At 42.3% G+C, this 16,272-nt stretch overlaps 1 protein-coding gene across 5 annotated transcripts in view; it reads right to left on the reverse strand.

Annotated features, from left to right (window-relative positions):
• Nucleotides 1-12,440: 12,440 nt before the first annotated feature.
• The window catches only part of TFAP2D (transcription factor AP-2 delta), a 55,771-nt gene continuing 51,939 nt past the window's right edge, over nt 12,441-16,272 (reverse strand). For all 5 annotated transcript variants that reach the window (XM_074947449.1, XM_074947452.1, XM_074947451.1 and 2 more), the window contains one exon: nt 12,441-14,798. In XM_074947449.1, coding sequence (XP_074803550.1) covers nt 14,579-14,798 — 220 coding nt within the window. In that variant the 3' untranslated portion in view covers nt 12,441-14,578. The remainder of the gene's footprint in view (nt 14,799-16,272) is intronic.

Genomic DNA, 16,272 nt, shown 5'->3' on the forward strand with positions numbered 1-16,272 from the left:
ATTATTAGTTAGTTGACATTTTCATAGTGGCTTGAAGATGAAAAGAACCACCTAAGTGTTGAGTATTTATTATTGCTTTCTTATACAGGTGAGCTGGTGTGACATATATACTTCAGTAGAGGGTAGTAGTAGACATACTGTTCCTCTTAAAGGGCATATACTTGCTATAGCCAATTATATCATGTGGGCATGTGCATTAGTAAAACATTTTTATGGTGCTATAGGAAAATACAACATAGTGGGCCAGAACTTCAGCTGGTGTAAATCAGCACAACTCCAATGAGGCCGTCTCTCTGATGATTTACATCAGCTGATGATCTAGCTCAGAGGCAGAAACTATAGCTAATTAAAATAGATATTAAGGTATCTTGCTTTCTGATCCATCTATAGAACCAGGAATGTGGGAGGGATTGGATGGACTGTAGTGTTTTTAAAGAAATATGGATCACTTTTCATCACTTGTCACCAATTCAAATGTGGCCCAAGTCGATAATGCCTAAAAGTCATTCCCATTTGATGCTCACTTGGAGACCAATGGAAAATGAATCAGTGGTCCCAGTTCATATCACAAAAACCACCATCACAACTGGCACTAACTGGCCACATTGGTTGCCTTACTCAGTGGGCAAGGACCCAGTCACTACTTCTGTCAATCTTCAAACTGGTTCTTCCAGAACACGATTGAGGCCATATAAGAGAGCTGTCACTGACAGTACTCATAATATACTTTCTCGTTGTATACTTCACAAGCAAAAGTTCTTTCCTACAACTTTTGAATTTCAATTCATTTTGTATTCAAAGTTTTCCACCTGACCCCTTTCGCAAGTATTTCATTCCCTTTCAAAGGGATATTAAAATCAATTTGTTTCATCAAAACTTTTTGATGAAAAATTCGTTTCCACCGAACGATATGAAAATGTAAATGAAAGCAAAATTGTGTCATTAGATAGTTTCAGATTTTCCAACAAAATGATCTGAAACAACAAAGAAGTTTGGAAACAATTGGAACACGTTTTTTTGCTTCAAATTGTGTAACTGAAAAATCAGTACATTCCACACCCAAACCATTCTGGGGACACAACCATTTTTTATGACACTGGAACTTTTTCATGGGGCAAATTTTTGTTTTTCGACCAGACCGCAATTTAAAAAATGGGTTGGTAATAGTGTGACACACCATCATAGTTGAAAGTGCCTGTGTTTACTGAGTAGTCTCACAAACAGTCTATCTGTTATCTCCTGCCCCTCCATTTACGCTATGGCTGCTGACCATTCCTAATTCCTCATGCAGTTTTATTACCCACTTCACAGTATATGGTAATTGGCAAACTTTTTATATCTTGATGACTCCTTCATTCCAGTGGTCATAATGACATTGCCTAGGGTGGTTCATTAATATTTTTATTAAATACATATTAATAAAAACATATGGAGACTAGATGGCTCACGGGTGAGAACAGTAATGGCCTATGGAGTATTTCATCTAGGTCACTATTGCAAATCCAGTCCAGATCAGTCATAAACAAAAGTCATTACCTTCTCATGGCTGTATAGCGGTTTCTGTAAAATGAGTTTTGTGATCGCTGTTACAGGTATCTAGGTCATACATACACTTCTTTCGATAGTTTCAGGAGAGGCTAAAGGTTTTATGGACACAAAGACTGAATTATCTTGTCCTTCCTGGAAGCCACGGATTCAGGAATGGACGCCGGCTCAGAGAAAGTGCCTTGCTATCATTCTTGCTCATCCCGCTCTGGCAGGACTCTATGTTTTTATTGTTGCCAAACAAACTGCTTTGACATTCACGAAATCCCCTTAAAACAGTCTGAAACAATACGGGTCAGATGGCTCGGGTGACCAGATGTCCCGTTTTTAAAGGAACAGTGCTGTATTTAAGCCCTCCTGCAGATGTTCTGTCTTTTTCTGAAAAATGGGCAAATTGTCCCATATTTTCTGCCTGTCGCCCATCAGTACAGGCAGGTCTTGCTGCTGGCCATATCCCTGCTCACCAGCCGCCCGCCCACCAGCAGTGAGTGGGGGAGTCCAGTGGCCGGCGATGCGGGTGGGTGTGCAAGGCTGGTGGCGGGCAAAGATGCAGTGCGCGGGGCTGGCTGCTCCCCCTGCTGGTCCGTCAGTGCAGCCCCTGCTGCATGCCGGATCTCGGCCAGCAGGTCCCCACCTCCCATCCCATTTCCGTCCGGCACGGCCTGAAAGCCGCAAGCTGCGGTGTCTGGTGAGTGTGGGCAGGCACTAGGCCACAGCCAGTTACATGCCACCTTTGCTGCCCACCCAGCTACCCTTTATATGCTCCCCCTCTTGCTGTCTTCTCCCTGCTTTGCCCCTTCATCCCCTCCCCCCGCTGCTCCTCCATATCCCTCCCCTCCCCCACGATGGGGCACATCTGACTCCCAGCACTGTGCGGAGAACCAGGTATCCTGTATTCAGAACTGGGAAATATGGTCACCCTACAGATGGCCAGTGACCCTGTAGTTGGGCACTAGTGAGGAGGCATGAGCACCAGGCCGTATAGCTGAGCAGGCATGGGAGAGGAGCACTGTAAAGGGATGGCAGAACATGGGAATGCTGCTATGGGATGCCATCAGTAAAGAATTAAAGGATGGTAGCATAATTAATAACAATCAACCTGCTTTTGTGGAAAATAGGTCTTGCCAGATAAACTTGACGTTGGGTAATGTTTTCCAAAGCACTGAGATTCCCAGACTCTAAGGCCAGAAGGGATCACTGTGATCATCTAATCTGACATCCGGCATAACTCAGGCTACAGAACTTCCCTGAACTAATTCCTGATTCAAATCCTGTTGCTGTGGTTGAATTAGACCAGTGGTTCTCAACCTTTCCAGACTACTGTACCCCTTTCAGGAGTCGGATTTGTCTTGTGTACCCCCAAGTTTCACCTCACTTAAAGACTACTTGCTTACAAAATCAGACATAAAAATACAAGTGTCACAGCACACTATTACTGAAAAATTGCGTACTTTCTCATTTTGTCTGTATGAAATTGTAGTTTGCACTAACTTTGCTGGTGCTTTTTATGTAGCCTGTTGCAAAACCTGGCAAATATTTAGATGAGTTGACGTGCCACCTGGACGACCACCAAGTACTCCCAGGGGTATGTGTACTCATGGTTGAGAACCACTGAATTAGATCATATCTTTTAAACAAACATCCAGTCTTGATTTTAAAACTTCCAGTGATGGAGAATCCACCACAACACTTGGTAAGTTGTTCCAACAGGTAGTTATCCTTACTGTTAAAAATGTGTACCTTATTTTTTGTCTGAATTTGTCTAGCTTTAACTTCCAGCCATTGGATCTTGTTTTACCTTTGTCTGCTAGATTGAAGAGATCTTTATTATCATATTTCTGTTCCCCATGTAGGTACTTATAGAATGGGATCAAGCCACCTCTTAGCTTTCTCTTTCTTTGGTAAAATCAATTGAACTCCTTGAGTCTATCACTAAAAGGCATGTTTTCTAATCCTTTAATCATTCTCATGACCCTTCTATTAATCCTCTCTAATTTTTCAACATCCTTCTTGAGCTGAACACAGTAATCCGGCAGTGATTGCACCGTTGACAAATATAAAGGTAATGTAACCTCTTTACCCCTGTGCAACATTCCCATTTGTACATCCAAGGATCACGTTAGGCCTTCTGGCCACAGCGTTACACTGAGTGTTAGGTACCTAGGTGCTTTTGAAAATCCCATTGCATATCTCTTTGCATCTTTACATGCCTAAGTATCTTTAAAAATCTGAATCCTAAAATACATAGGTGGTTTTGATCATTTTACTCAATTTTTTAAAGAGATTACAAGTTTGGCCGATAAAGATAACTGTGTTGACATAATAGACTTCAGTAAGGCATTTTTACCTAGTACTGTACAACATTCTGATTTAAAAATTAGCACTATACAAAATCCATGCATCATATTATTAGATGGATTACAAAATATCTAACTCATGAATCTTGAAAAAGTAATTGTAAATGGGGCATCATTGTCCTACCGGGGCATTTCTAGTCGGGTCCCTGAGGGATAAGTTCTTAACCCAATGCTTTTAAATATCATTATCTGGAAGAAAAAAAATATAGCCTGCAAAGTTTGCACATTACACAAAAGTTGGTGGAATGGTAAGTAATCAGAACAGGTCAGTCCTACAGAATGATTTGGATCTCGTGTTAAGATGGGGTCACTACATGTATTTTCATACAGCTAACTACAAGGTCATACATCTAGAAACCAACAATGTAGGTCACACACATTCAATATGGGGGGACCGTATTTTGGAAAGGAGTGACTCAGAAAAGGACTTAGGAGTCATGGTGAACAACCCACTGAACAGTAACTCCTTGGTTTATGAGGAGTCTAAGAAAGCAAATGCTATTCTTGTTGTATAAGCAGGGGAATATCAAATACAACTAAGGAGATGTTATTACCACTTTATACAGCATTAGTGAGGCCACTTCTGGAATACTGTGTCTAGTTCTGGTGTTCACACTTTAAAAAGGATGCAGACCGACTGGAAAGGGTGAAGAAAACAGCTACAAGAGTGATTCAAGGTCTGAGCAACCTGCCTTCCAGTGAGAGACTAAAGAGACTCAATCTATTTAGCTCAATAAAGGGAAGGTTAAGAGGTGACTTGGTCATGGAACGTAAGCAGCTACACAGGGAAGAGATTTCTGACAGTAGAGAGCTCTTGAATCTAATAGACAAAGCCACAGAAAGATCCAAAGGCTAGAAGCTAAAGCTGGACAAATTCATACTAGAAATGATGTGCAAATATTTTACAGTGAGGGTAATTAACCATTGGAAAAAATGTACCTAGGGTTGTGATGGATTCTCCAAAACTTGAAGTCTTTAAATCAAGATTGGATACCTTTCGAAAAAATATGTTCTAGCTCAACCAAAAATGATGGGCTTGAAGCAGGAACCACTTGGTGAAATTTGTGGCACGTGTTTTGCAGTAAGTCAGACGAGATGATCATAATGGTCTCGTTTGGCCTTAAAATCTAGGAGCACCCATCTTGTGTGCACTTCCTGACAGCCCCGTCAAGGAATTCTGGCTGAGTCAGTCACAATGCTGCCTGGGGGTACTCACTGAGGCACGCCCTTTCTAATTATTTCCAATGTGGCCTTTTGTTTAACAGCCCTATTACAGCTTCAAATAAATACTTTATTTTAAAAAAAATTACCCAATCTTCTGCTATCTGCTCTGCCCATTCCTCCAATTGCCTTGCTCTAATAGAATAGTTTGAAGAGAGGTTTAGTGTCTTCATTTTTCAGGGAAAGTCATTCTGGCCTATTTCAAAAAGTCTTGTCCTGCTACATTCAAATTCCCTGCTGCCCCCTTGTGCACAGGATGACTTTTATGTTTTAATTCATAATAGAAGTAGTATTGAAAATTGGTGGGGGGGGAGGGGATTCATTTTAACGCTAGCTGCTAGAGTCAGCGAATATTGATGCCAATCACATGACACAGGTATTAAACTATATCCCAGCCCCTGGCATTTGATCTGGGTCAGAGTTATTGCCCCACCTGTCTGTCTCGCCATGATTCTGCTCCCCCTTCAGTTACGTCAGTGTTAGAAAATGAACAAGAGTATGTGTGATTTGAGCCATTGAATCCAGTGTTGCTGATATTCATACTCTGGGAGCAGGGCCATCGTTTCAGAAAAATTCTCAGGGAGGTGTGGGAGCTGTCAGCATAGGGGACGTTATATGTGACTATATTATATCCTGCAACGTTGAGGGAGCCGGGGAAGTAGAAGACATAATGGAGCACACAGACCTCTGAAAAGTCGGTGGGGAAGGGGAGACAAACTAAGGTCGGGCGTGGAAGGGAGGTAACTGCCCCCTTTCTCCATAGCAAATGATGCCCCTGCCTGGGAGTGCTCCATGAAATGGAAAAATAGTCTGCTTTAAAAAGAGGAGGACCCTCCATTGGAACGCACAATGCCAGTCATAATTTAGTTTATGCTGAACAGGAAAGCAAAGTTAAGCTCTTTCTTTCATGCAGGGGCCACCATGTAGGCCTGCTGTTGGGCAAGTGGATCATAGAATATCAGGGTCGGAAGGGACTTCAGGAGGTTGTCTGGTCCAGTAGTCTCCAAACTGGGGTGGGGTGCGCAAGATGATCCCAGGGGTGCGCGGCAGCAGGAGCACTGCCGGATGGCACTCCGCCGTTTTTTTTTCTTTGGCGGCAGCTCTGCACGTCCACGGCTGGTGTTCCCCTCCAGCAGTGCGCCTTGGCGGGTCTTCCGGTCTTCACCCTGGGGGTGCGTGAGCCAAAAAGTTTGGAGACCACTGATCTAGTCCAACCCCCTGCTCAAAGCAGGACCAATCCCCAATTTTTGCCCAGAGTCCTAAGCGGCCCCATCAAGGATTGAGCTCACAACCCTGAGTTTAGCAGGCCAATGCTCATAACATTGAGCTATCCCTCCCCCAATGCTGTCTGGGACATGAAAACTGTACATTGAAACATTAAATAGAAAAGAGGCGCTACTTCAGTGATGAGATTGTTATATTCCCAGTTAATGGACGGGCCTTAAATGAAAGCCCTGGGACTCAGTAGTGATAGGCTGTAATGATATTTAATGTTAATGTACTTAACTAAGAGATTCATTGATCATGTCTGCACAGGCTATGCATTCACACACAGCTCACTGAGCTGCCAAAGTATTGTCCCATCATACCCTGGGCAGAGGGTGTAATCTGGGATGGATGATCTTGGGCCAGTCTTTTCTTTGGTTCTTTCAAAGGAGTGTTCAGGAATCTGGAGGGGATGTCTCCACTCGTGGTATATCAGCAATTCAAAGATAGGTACATCACAAAACCATAGGCCTCGAGCCTAGCTAGGTTCCCGAACCGTGTTGATATCTCTGTACATTGTGGGTGAAATATTGGCCCCACTGAAGGCAATGGGAGTTTTGCCATTGATTTCCATGGGGGCAGGATTTTACCTTATATCTGCTGGGCTCAATCCTGATAACGTCTGACCATCCTGAATGCCCATTAGATTGGGAGTTGAGGGTGCTCACCATTTCATAGGATCAGGTTCCCTGTTGTGTTTTATTACTTATCTGGTCTAAGGCCTCCTATGTGCTCTGCACTTTGATGCTGCTGCTGGTCCATGACAAAACATTTTCATGTGTTATTCTGGTGGCTTCCATCATGTCATATCAAAGACTCCCTTTAGCTTCACTGGGCTTTGGATCAGGCCCCCAGAAACGAGCTGCTAGAATTTCGAACAGTGCATGCACAAAGCAGAATGGACATATTTGCATGCACCTTGTTTGCTCAGAGGCCAATTATGATGCAGATGGATGACCCCTCCCCTTCTACTTTGCACGCGCACATACAGACATGTGTACAAATCAGAGGTTATTTCTGTACATTGGCATTTAATTCATGTAAAAGTGAACATGCGCTTTGCAAATCTGCCTGCAAATCTCTCTTGTTGTTCTTGTTTTCCTGTAGATAGGGAGGATGACTTACACCCCAATGTGAAATTAATGAGCTGAGCTCATCCCTGGTGTAACTGCATTGAACTCACACCAGCAATGAATTTCCCACTGATCTCCTTCTGGCTCTCTGGTACGTACCAAAGGGCAGGGACTCACAGAACTGATCGTGGAGAAAAGCAGTTAGACTACAGAAGTGGTATTTCCCAGTGAATCATGATATTCATCATTCATTAGCAAGGCTATGATTTTGGCACAGAAGTCATGGTGTTCATGGTAATCGTGAATTTTAATAAAGTCTGTGACCTGCACAACAGTGTCTCCTGTGAGCCTGGCTTCCCGCTCCAGTCATTGCCCACAAGGTCACTGCCCCCCAGGCTTGGCATGTCTGCCCCTCCACAGAAGGAGATAGAGGGATAGAGGGGCCAAATTTGATTGTCGTTGTGACCTAGTTTCTGGAGACACACTGTCACTCATGTTTGGTGTGTCCACCCTTCTATAGATGAAGCAAATGCACCAATCCTGAGTGGCATTGCAACTTAGCACACAGAATCGCAATGCTTGGAGTGGGGAGCTCGGCCTAGCCCCTTGGGACAGAAGCTACAGCTGCTGGGCGAGGACGGGGTGGACTTGCTCTCCAGCTGCACCACCCCTGGGGCCTCTCCTTCCCTGCTACACAAAAGTGTGGGAGCTGAGGAGGCCTGAAAGCCTGCTTCCCTCTCCCTTACGCAAGGAAGGGGGCCCAAACACTTGAGGGCTGCAGAAGTATTTCCTTTTTGTTTGGACCGCTTTATATCCCTGGAGTGAGGTGGACTTGCTAAGAGACACAGCTGGAGAGCTGTACCCCATATCCCAGAATCAGACCACAGGATTGCTGTCACCCAGAGAATGACATATGAGGTAAGTGAGGCACCTGCAAGACATGACCTCAAGACATAACTTTTGACAATTCTGAAACTTGAAATTTCCTTATTGTCTTTCATTTTGATGCACCTCCACATGGCCACTGCTGGAAGTACTGAAACACTGCAGAAAAGATAGTTCATACCATGTTCCCAACCAGGCTAGAAACACTATGTCCAGGCAATGGAAAGCCTTTCCTTGTGAGATATCCAGCAAAACTTTGCAGACAGAAGTGCTCTGAATAATTAAGATAAACATTTGAGCTAGAGTTAAGCTTAACTAAAACGTCCAAGAAGTTGGGATTTAAATCTAGAAACAAACTTTTGTGGCTACTCCTTATTTCTATAATGGGAAGAATGTCAATGATGGATCTGAATGCTTCCCAGAACCCTGGACCTGAATCCGAACTGGAGTTTTGCAGTTTGTGCCCATTACTAATCCTTCCTTTTGATTACCACCCAAAACAGAATTTGAATTTCAGACCTTCTGAGGTTCTGCCATAGACAAAGGATAGTCATGGCCCTAAGGCACTGGCTTTGGACTCATGAGATCTAAGTTCAGCTCTCGGTATTATCACAGATTTCTTACATAACCATGAGCAAATTTCTTAATCTCTCTGGTCCTTAGTTTTCCATCTGTAAAATGGGCATATGATACTTCCATTCTCTCACCTGCACTTTGTCTGCTTCATCTATCTAGATTGTCAGCTTTTCAAGGCAAGTATTGTCTTTTACTGTATGTATGTACAGTGTCTAGCACAATGGGGTCTCATTCTTAGCTGGGGCACCCTCTCGGTACTACTACAATATAAGTGCATAATATAATAATGCTGGTTGCTGTCACATGGTCCTACTGTTAAATCTTTAATCTTTCTTCATAGACAGAAATTATTTTCCAGCGCCAGACATCAGGTTAAATCAACATAGATTTTATTGCCGTGATATGTTCTGTTGAATGTGGTTGTTATCTAAAGAGACTCATGTAAAACGGATAGGTCATATAGGAAATAGAAATATAAAAGATTATGTTCTTTACCACTGAATTATAAATAAAATCAAATTAAATTGAAGGAGAAAACTAAAACCTAATCCCCAAACAATAAACAGGACATTGCTTGTTTGTGACCAAGTGCACAGTCACATTTAATACAATCACAACAGCTGCTGTACAGAATGGAGTTCATCATACAAATTAAATAAAATTTTAAAAAATAACAGCAATAAAAAAGGTTGGTTCTTTCAATGTGACCTTCACTTGGCAAAGAAAACTGAAATAATATTCTTCTCCCTCCCAATCAACTATATTTTGAGTCTTGTAGAATCTGTAACGGGGGCAGAGGAGAGGATATGATTATAATTACAGTCCCGTATAATTATTGTCATTGATTTTCCTTTGTGTTGTAAGGTTGGATCGTCTATTAATACTGTTTTTTTCTCTTCCTTTAAAGTAAATAATTAGAGCAGCCGAGTTGCCTCTCTGAAGGATAAAAGAAAGTCAGATTCTCAGGGAATTAATCATCAGCCCTTTTGGATTGATGATTTGTAAGACCAAAAAAAGTCTAACGTGATTAGAAAAAGCGTTCAGAGACAACGAACTATCAGGAAATAAAAATGCCATTTCCTTGGTCAAGTGTCAGCTGTGTCAGTGAGTCAATTTCAAAAGGAAGAGACAAGCAGGGACAATATTTACACGAAAGCCTATGATTTGGGAGGACTATACATTGCCTGGTTTCCATATCTTTTAGCAAAAAATGGACGAGAATCTTCAAAGAACGGACGCCTTGTCGGGTTTGGAGAGCTGCAAGTCTTTTCCTAATGGATATTTGGAGTTCACCTATGGGGAGAAGGGGGGAAAGCTAGGGGCCAAATTCATTCTTGGTGTCACTCCATCAAAACAATGGAGTGACACCTGCAAGGAGGTAGGTACTAAAGCTGCAGCAATCTGCTTGCTAGCATTCCAACATCAAGAACGAGTCTCTCTGCAGTCTTTGAACTTTAACTGGTAGAGTCATGACCATTCATCTGCTGGGCTCACTCACTGCAACAAGTGTGTAGGAATTCCACTAATTCTCTCTCTACCTGCTGTGTAAAGGGCATACGTTACTCTCTCCTTAATGTGCATTTGTAGCTCTTAATAACATTATGGGGTGCTACATTAGATCACTCAGGTCTAGTGTTTAGAGCAAGGGCTGAAAGTGTGGACTACAGGGTTTTATCTCAGTTCTGCCACTGATTTACTGGCTGACCTTGGGCAAGTGATTTAGGGCCAGGTTTGGATCCCCTTGCTCCCAATGAATAATACCCTAATTCCGTCAGTAAGGTCATCGCTATTAGTCAATGGGACTACTCATAGAGTAAGCTGCTACTGAACCAAAGTAAGAGTAGCAATATCTGGCCCTTAATCTCTGTGTCAAAAGGAGAGTTATACTCATTTACTTACCACTTCTTGGGGTTTCTGAGGCTTACTTAATAAAGCTTTATAGAGCACTTTGGATGGAAGATGTCGTATAAGTGCAAAGCATTCTTAATAGTGTTGTCAGTGAGAGCAGGTGCTAACAGAGCTGCAGAAATGTCAAAGGCTGGGTTGCCTGGTTCAATTAAATAAGACCTGATCCAAACATCCACACAAAACTTGAGCCACAAATCTGTTCGGGGGGTTAAAAAAAAACTGTGGTTCATTTTTTTTGCCTTGGATTTCAGCCATGAGAAAGATGTTTCTAACGTGAGTAGAGTGAGGAATTCGTGGATATGTCATCAGAGAGCTTGTTCCAGGCCTAATTTCTAGATCAGAAATGTACACATATATTTGCATATACTTTGGATAAACACCCACCATTCTGGGTACTTCTTTGAATCTAACTTCAAGCCATTGCCCATCATTCAGGCTGATCTAATTCATGAATGGGATTGGCATGCTTTCCATTGGTAGCAAACTTGAAACCTAAGTGGTAACCCTCAAAAAGCTAAACTGACATAAGCAAGTTTTAAACCCATTTCAGTGCATCTATATTAGGGGTTTGCACTGGTGTAACTAGCCTGATTTTAAATCAGTTCAATTACATTGGTGCAACTTTTCTGTATAGATAAGGCCTGAGAAAGGAAAAGGAGGGGACATGTTTGTGTGCATGTGTAGATAGGGTGGATAAGAATTTAGCCTGGGATTTTCAAGGATCCTAAGGGAGTTAGTTGCTCAAATCCCATTGAATTCCAAAGGTATTTTGGCATCTAATTCTCTCAATGTCTTTGAAAATTCCAGCCATTTAAACAGAACTTACAAATATTTTCCCCTCCAAAGAAAGTAAATAAATCCATTGAAAAGACTGAGAACAAACAAGCAAACACAGAGAGTACATGAGCTTCAATTAGGTTCCCAAACAGCCTTTTGAAGTGTTTTGCATTCAAAGGGTTTCAGGGGAGCAAAGAAGAGAAATAGGAGTATGAGCTGAGCTATAAGAAAGACCACGAATGAAAAGAATCTCATTGACTTGAAACCATTTTGGATCAGGCCTTAAGTGATTCCTTTCTAAGAACTTCTAGTGGACAATAGGGCATAAGTGTGGGATGCCGGGGCTTAAACAGCACACAATTTCTATTAATGTTAAGTGGGTAGAATAGTAACCCAAGATACAAATAATGTCCTCCATAGCTCCAACAGAAAATGTAAGTATTTTAAGAGTAAAGATTGTAGAGACATTAGAATGTATATTGAACACCATGTTTCTTGAAATAGGGTCATGTAAGCATTATTTCTTGGCTCAGATATTTGATCAATATTATAATTGAGTGCAATGTCTGGGCAGAATTCATGACCACAGATACTTTGGTGCCTTTGTAGAAAGTATTTCAAAATTTGTAATGTCATTGGAAAATAATGGGGAAAAAATTGAGAATGTATTTGTAGTCTCCCTCCCCCACACACACCATTTTATAGAACAAGCCAAAATGGTCATAATTCCAAACTTTGATGAAAAAAATTGCAAAAATGTTATTTTTCCCCCTTGTTTCCCACCCCTACCCCCAGGAGTTCTAATATTGATTTATTCAAGTTTTTTGGAGCTAGGGAATGTGCCTCTTTTTATTTGTCAGCTGAATTTCATTACACTTTCATAATGTGGTAAATCTGAAGATATTTTTAAAAAGGAAATTGACATTAGGGGGATACTGTTATCTTAAAAAAAATCCGGGGCCAAATCCTGAGAAATACTGAGCACCTGTAACTCCCAATAGTTTGGGGGAGTTGGGTTGGGCACAAGTCACTTAACACCTCTTAAGGTTTTGCTTTTTGTTTATTTTTGCTTATTTATTTCATTATTTTTTGTATTTCTCTCAGCTTGGGAATGAAAATCAATGAATGAGTTTCTGTTTTGCTTATAGTCAGTGGCTAGTGAATTTCATTTTCAAGTTTCTCATGTTCTAACACAATCCTGCCATGTCTGAGCTGCAAACATTGCATGAAAATGTTTTTCTTTTACAACTGTTTCCACAGGAATTTTAAAAAAAATATCTCAGGGAAACTTTTGCACAGGTCTTAGATTTTATATAAAAAATCCTTGTTTCTGCAAAGGGCTAAATTTGACTCAGTAGTGACTCTTTAACAGTTAGTAGGTTTCCTGAAACTCAATCAGCTCTCAATAAATTTATGAATCCTGCTCCCAATGAAATTAATGGCATAACTCCCACTGGCTTCAGTGGGAATAGGACTGGGCCATAATTGACTCACTTCCTTCAACACTTCAACTCTTCCTGAAGGCCAATTTTTGTAATCCCAGCTTGGCTGTCCTATCTACTTACAGCCAAGGCACTCTTGCAAGTGCAACAGTATTTTTCCTTCCCCAATAAAGAGATATGATGGAAAAAAGAAGTGATAAGCTAATGAAATAAAACTCCTCTGGCATGAATTGGCTGGATGGAACTAACCCAAGACAAGACAAAGTAGAATCAGACCGGAGACACTTTTGGCTTGAAGTGAGTTGAGCCTGGAGGATGCTATGGCTGGCTCCATTTTAGATGATGAGTGTGGCAGGTGGTAAAGTGAGGCTTTAGAAATACGTAAGCAAGGCCTTTAAATCTCTGGCTGCCATGGACAAGACCAATCTATCCCTAGACATCATTTATTTGAAATGGGATTTAAAAGAACAAAACAACCCCCCCACACCCCCCGCCTCTGATCTGTGAGTGGGTGTTTTTGGAACCTCCTGAGTCTCAGATGTATTGCTAAAGACAATCAAGCTGCAGAAACAAGCCACAGAAGAAAAGAAAATCATCGTAAAATCAAAGCAAAACAAAAGACCTCTCCAACCACCTGCATCAATCGATTTGAATACAGACCCAGATATAGTTGACTGCAGTTTTGGAATTCAACTGCCAATACTAGGGGCCGATAAGGAATAAGGGACAGAAGCCTATCATTTAATCTGACCTCCAATGATTACAGTTACTAGGGCTTTTGCTGAAATTATCAAGGCTCTTTCATTTTAGACTGTGATGTCCTTCACATGAGAGGCATCAGGGCTGCTTCTTGAACAATCAGGACAGTTCTCTGGCATGCTTTGGCATAATTCCAATGCAGATTTACCATAAATTCCCACACTGGGCTGTGAACCCCAACTATTGAGTGGTCCACTCTTCCCAGGACATAAAGGTTCTTCTCTTTCCCCTTTCCAAGTTTCCATACTGTCTTCTGATGGTCAGCTGATTGGGCCAGCTTGGTGGGGCAAAGGAGGCACTCTTTCCATTTTATCCGTCACATGGGCGAAGTTATAATGCTAGCTCTGTGTTATCCCACGACTCTGGTGCTTGCCCCATCCCTAACTCTGCTGCCGGATAAGGAAGTGCTTCAAGTGAGCCCCAGACAAATCACGCGTGCCACCTCATCTGAGTCCGGAAGTGCTTATAAAAAACAGTGTTCGTGTATCATTGGGAACGATCAAACACTACGTGCACAAAATAATAATTTAGAGCAACATAAATAAAAAAAATTACAATTTCATCACACAATTTACTGTACACTGCTTTTCTCAGAGGTTTTTTTTTATCTTTTTCTTTTTTCCCCTCCCTTTTTTTTGTTTTGTTTTTGTTTTTTGTTTTGTTTTGTTTTTTGGTCCACTGGAGATCAATCACCCGCAATGATATATATATTTAAAAAAGAAAAATATCAGCAGCAAGACTCTCTGGAAATAGATTCTGTTTGATGTAGCTAGTCCGTCTTTTCTGTTTTGCCCTCTTTCACAGCAGCCTCTGAAGTTTTCCTCAGGGGGGGTTTCTCCAAGTTGGCGTGTCCTTGGCCAGATTCTGCTGCTCCTCCGTTTTTGTGCGATGTGTGTTTTTCCAAGTAGTTCAGCATTTCACTGAGAACAGTTTGGAAAGTGCTTAGGGCAGCACATATTGCAGGAGTTCCAAAGCCGTGAGTGATCAAACTATACATGGGAGAGAGACAGGGAGACAGAAAGAAAAGAAATATTGAAGAGTTTACTGGGCACTGATTGTCTTGTAATGAAATTCAAGACTTTTCCCCTCAAATATTTATTGCCTTTGGAGGAAAGAAATAAAAGAAAACCAGACTTGATGCAACTTCAAAGGGGGTGTTTTTGCAGTAGGAGGATCAGGTTTGAACCACCTAGAGCCAGCTTCTCAGAGGATGTACCACCATTGACTTCAGTGGGGCTATGCCAATTCGCGCTAGCTGAGAATCTGTCCCCTACGCTCACTGGAATTGCTGGGTTTTAATCACAGTAGGGTTAACAACATCTTTCTGTGGTAGATTAAATAAATTCTATATAGTTTGCTGAGTGTTCCAGATGAGACCATTAAAATCCAAGGGCCTGATTGCTATGCACAGGCATTACAGATCCTAAGGTAGTTTTAGTTAAGATAAAGGTTTGTCCTAGTGTTATTGTAATGCTGACAGACCCCGGTAATTGGGATCAAACCTGGGACATCTGAAGCTTATTGTATGAGTCTCTACTGCAGGGACTGGCAACTTTTGGCAGGCAGCCTGTCAGGGAAATCTGCTGGCAGGCCAGGACGGTTTGTTTACCTGCAGCATCTGCAGGTTTGGCTGATGGCAGCTCCCACTGGCCGCGGTTTGCCATTCCAGGCCAATGGGAGCTACGGGAAGTGGCAGCCAGCACGTCCCTTGGCCCATGCTGCTTCCCGCAGCCCCCACTGGCCTGGAATAGCAAACCGCGGCCAGTGGGAGCTGCCATCAGCCAAACCTGCGGACGCTGCAGGTAAACAAACCGTCCTGGCCTGCCAGCAGATTTCCCTGACAGGCTGCCTGCCAAAAGTTGCCGATCCCTGCCCTACTGCACGAGCTAAAAGCCACATGCCTCTTAGCTAAGGCTGTAGCAGACACATTAATCTCTAGATAGTCTCTGTGCTACTAGAGGGGGACAGTGCACCCCACCAAGCCTGGGTTACATCATAACACAGTCTTTTTCCTGCTGCTCCTCCTGCTCTGCACCCCAAGAGTGGCTACATTTTAGTGGTGCTGCACAGATATAGTTGATAAAGTGCTTTGAGATTAACGGTGCAGCACTCTCCTATGATTTATTTTATATCTTTTGTTATATAACAATAGGCAAAATCCTGCTGCCGGGGAAATACTGAAGAGGCAGTGTATGGGATAGCTGCTGTTTTGGACAATAAAGAGGATTGAACCAGTGACCTCACAAGCAAAAGGCGTAAGTGCTTATAGCTTGAGCTAAAGACCCACACTTGGTAAGCATGGCTGTAACAGACTCAGATCCTCCGTGGATCAGGCATAGGGGTGGACACACACGCACACTGATCAGTGAATTTCACTTGCAGGAAGTGAATGCTCCCTGCTGCTCAATGGTGACTCTTCTGGCTGGCTAAGGAACGGCACTGACAAGCACCAGAGAGCCATTA

The sequence above is a fragment of the Natator depressus genome, chromosome 3 (genome assembly GCF_965152275.1).
Source record: "Natator depressus isolate rNatDep1 chromosome 3, rNatDep2.hap1, whole genome shotgun sequence".
In the NCBI taxonomy this organism is placed as follows: domain Eukaryota; kingdom Metazoa; phylum Chordata; order Testudines; family Cheloniidae; genus Natator; species Natator depressus.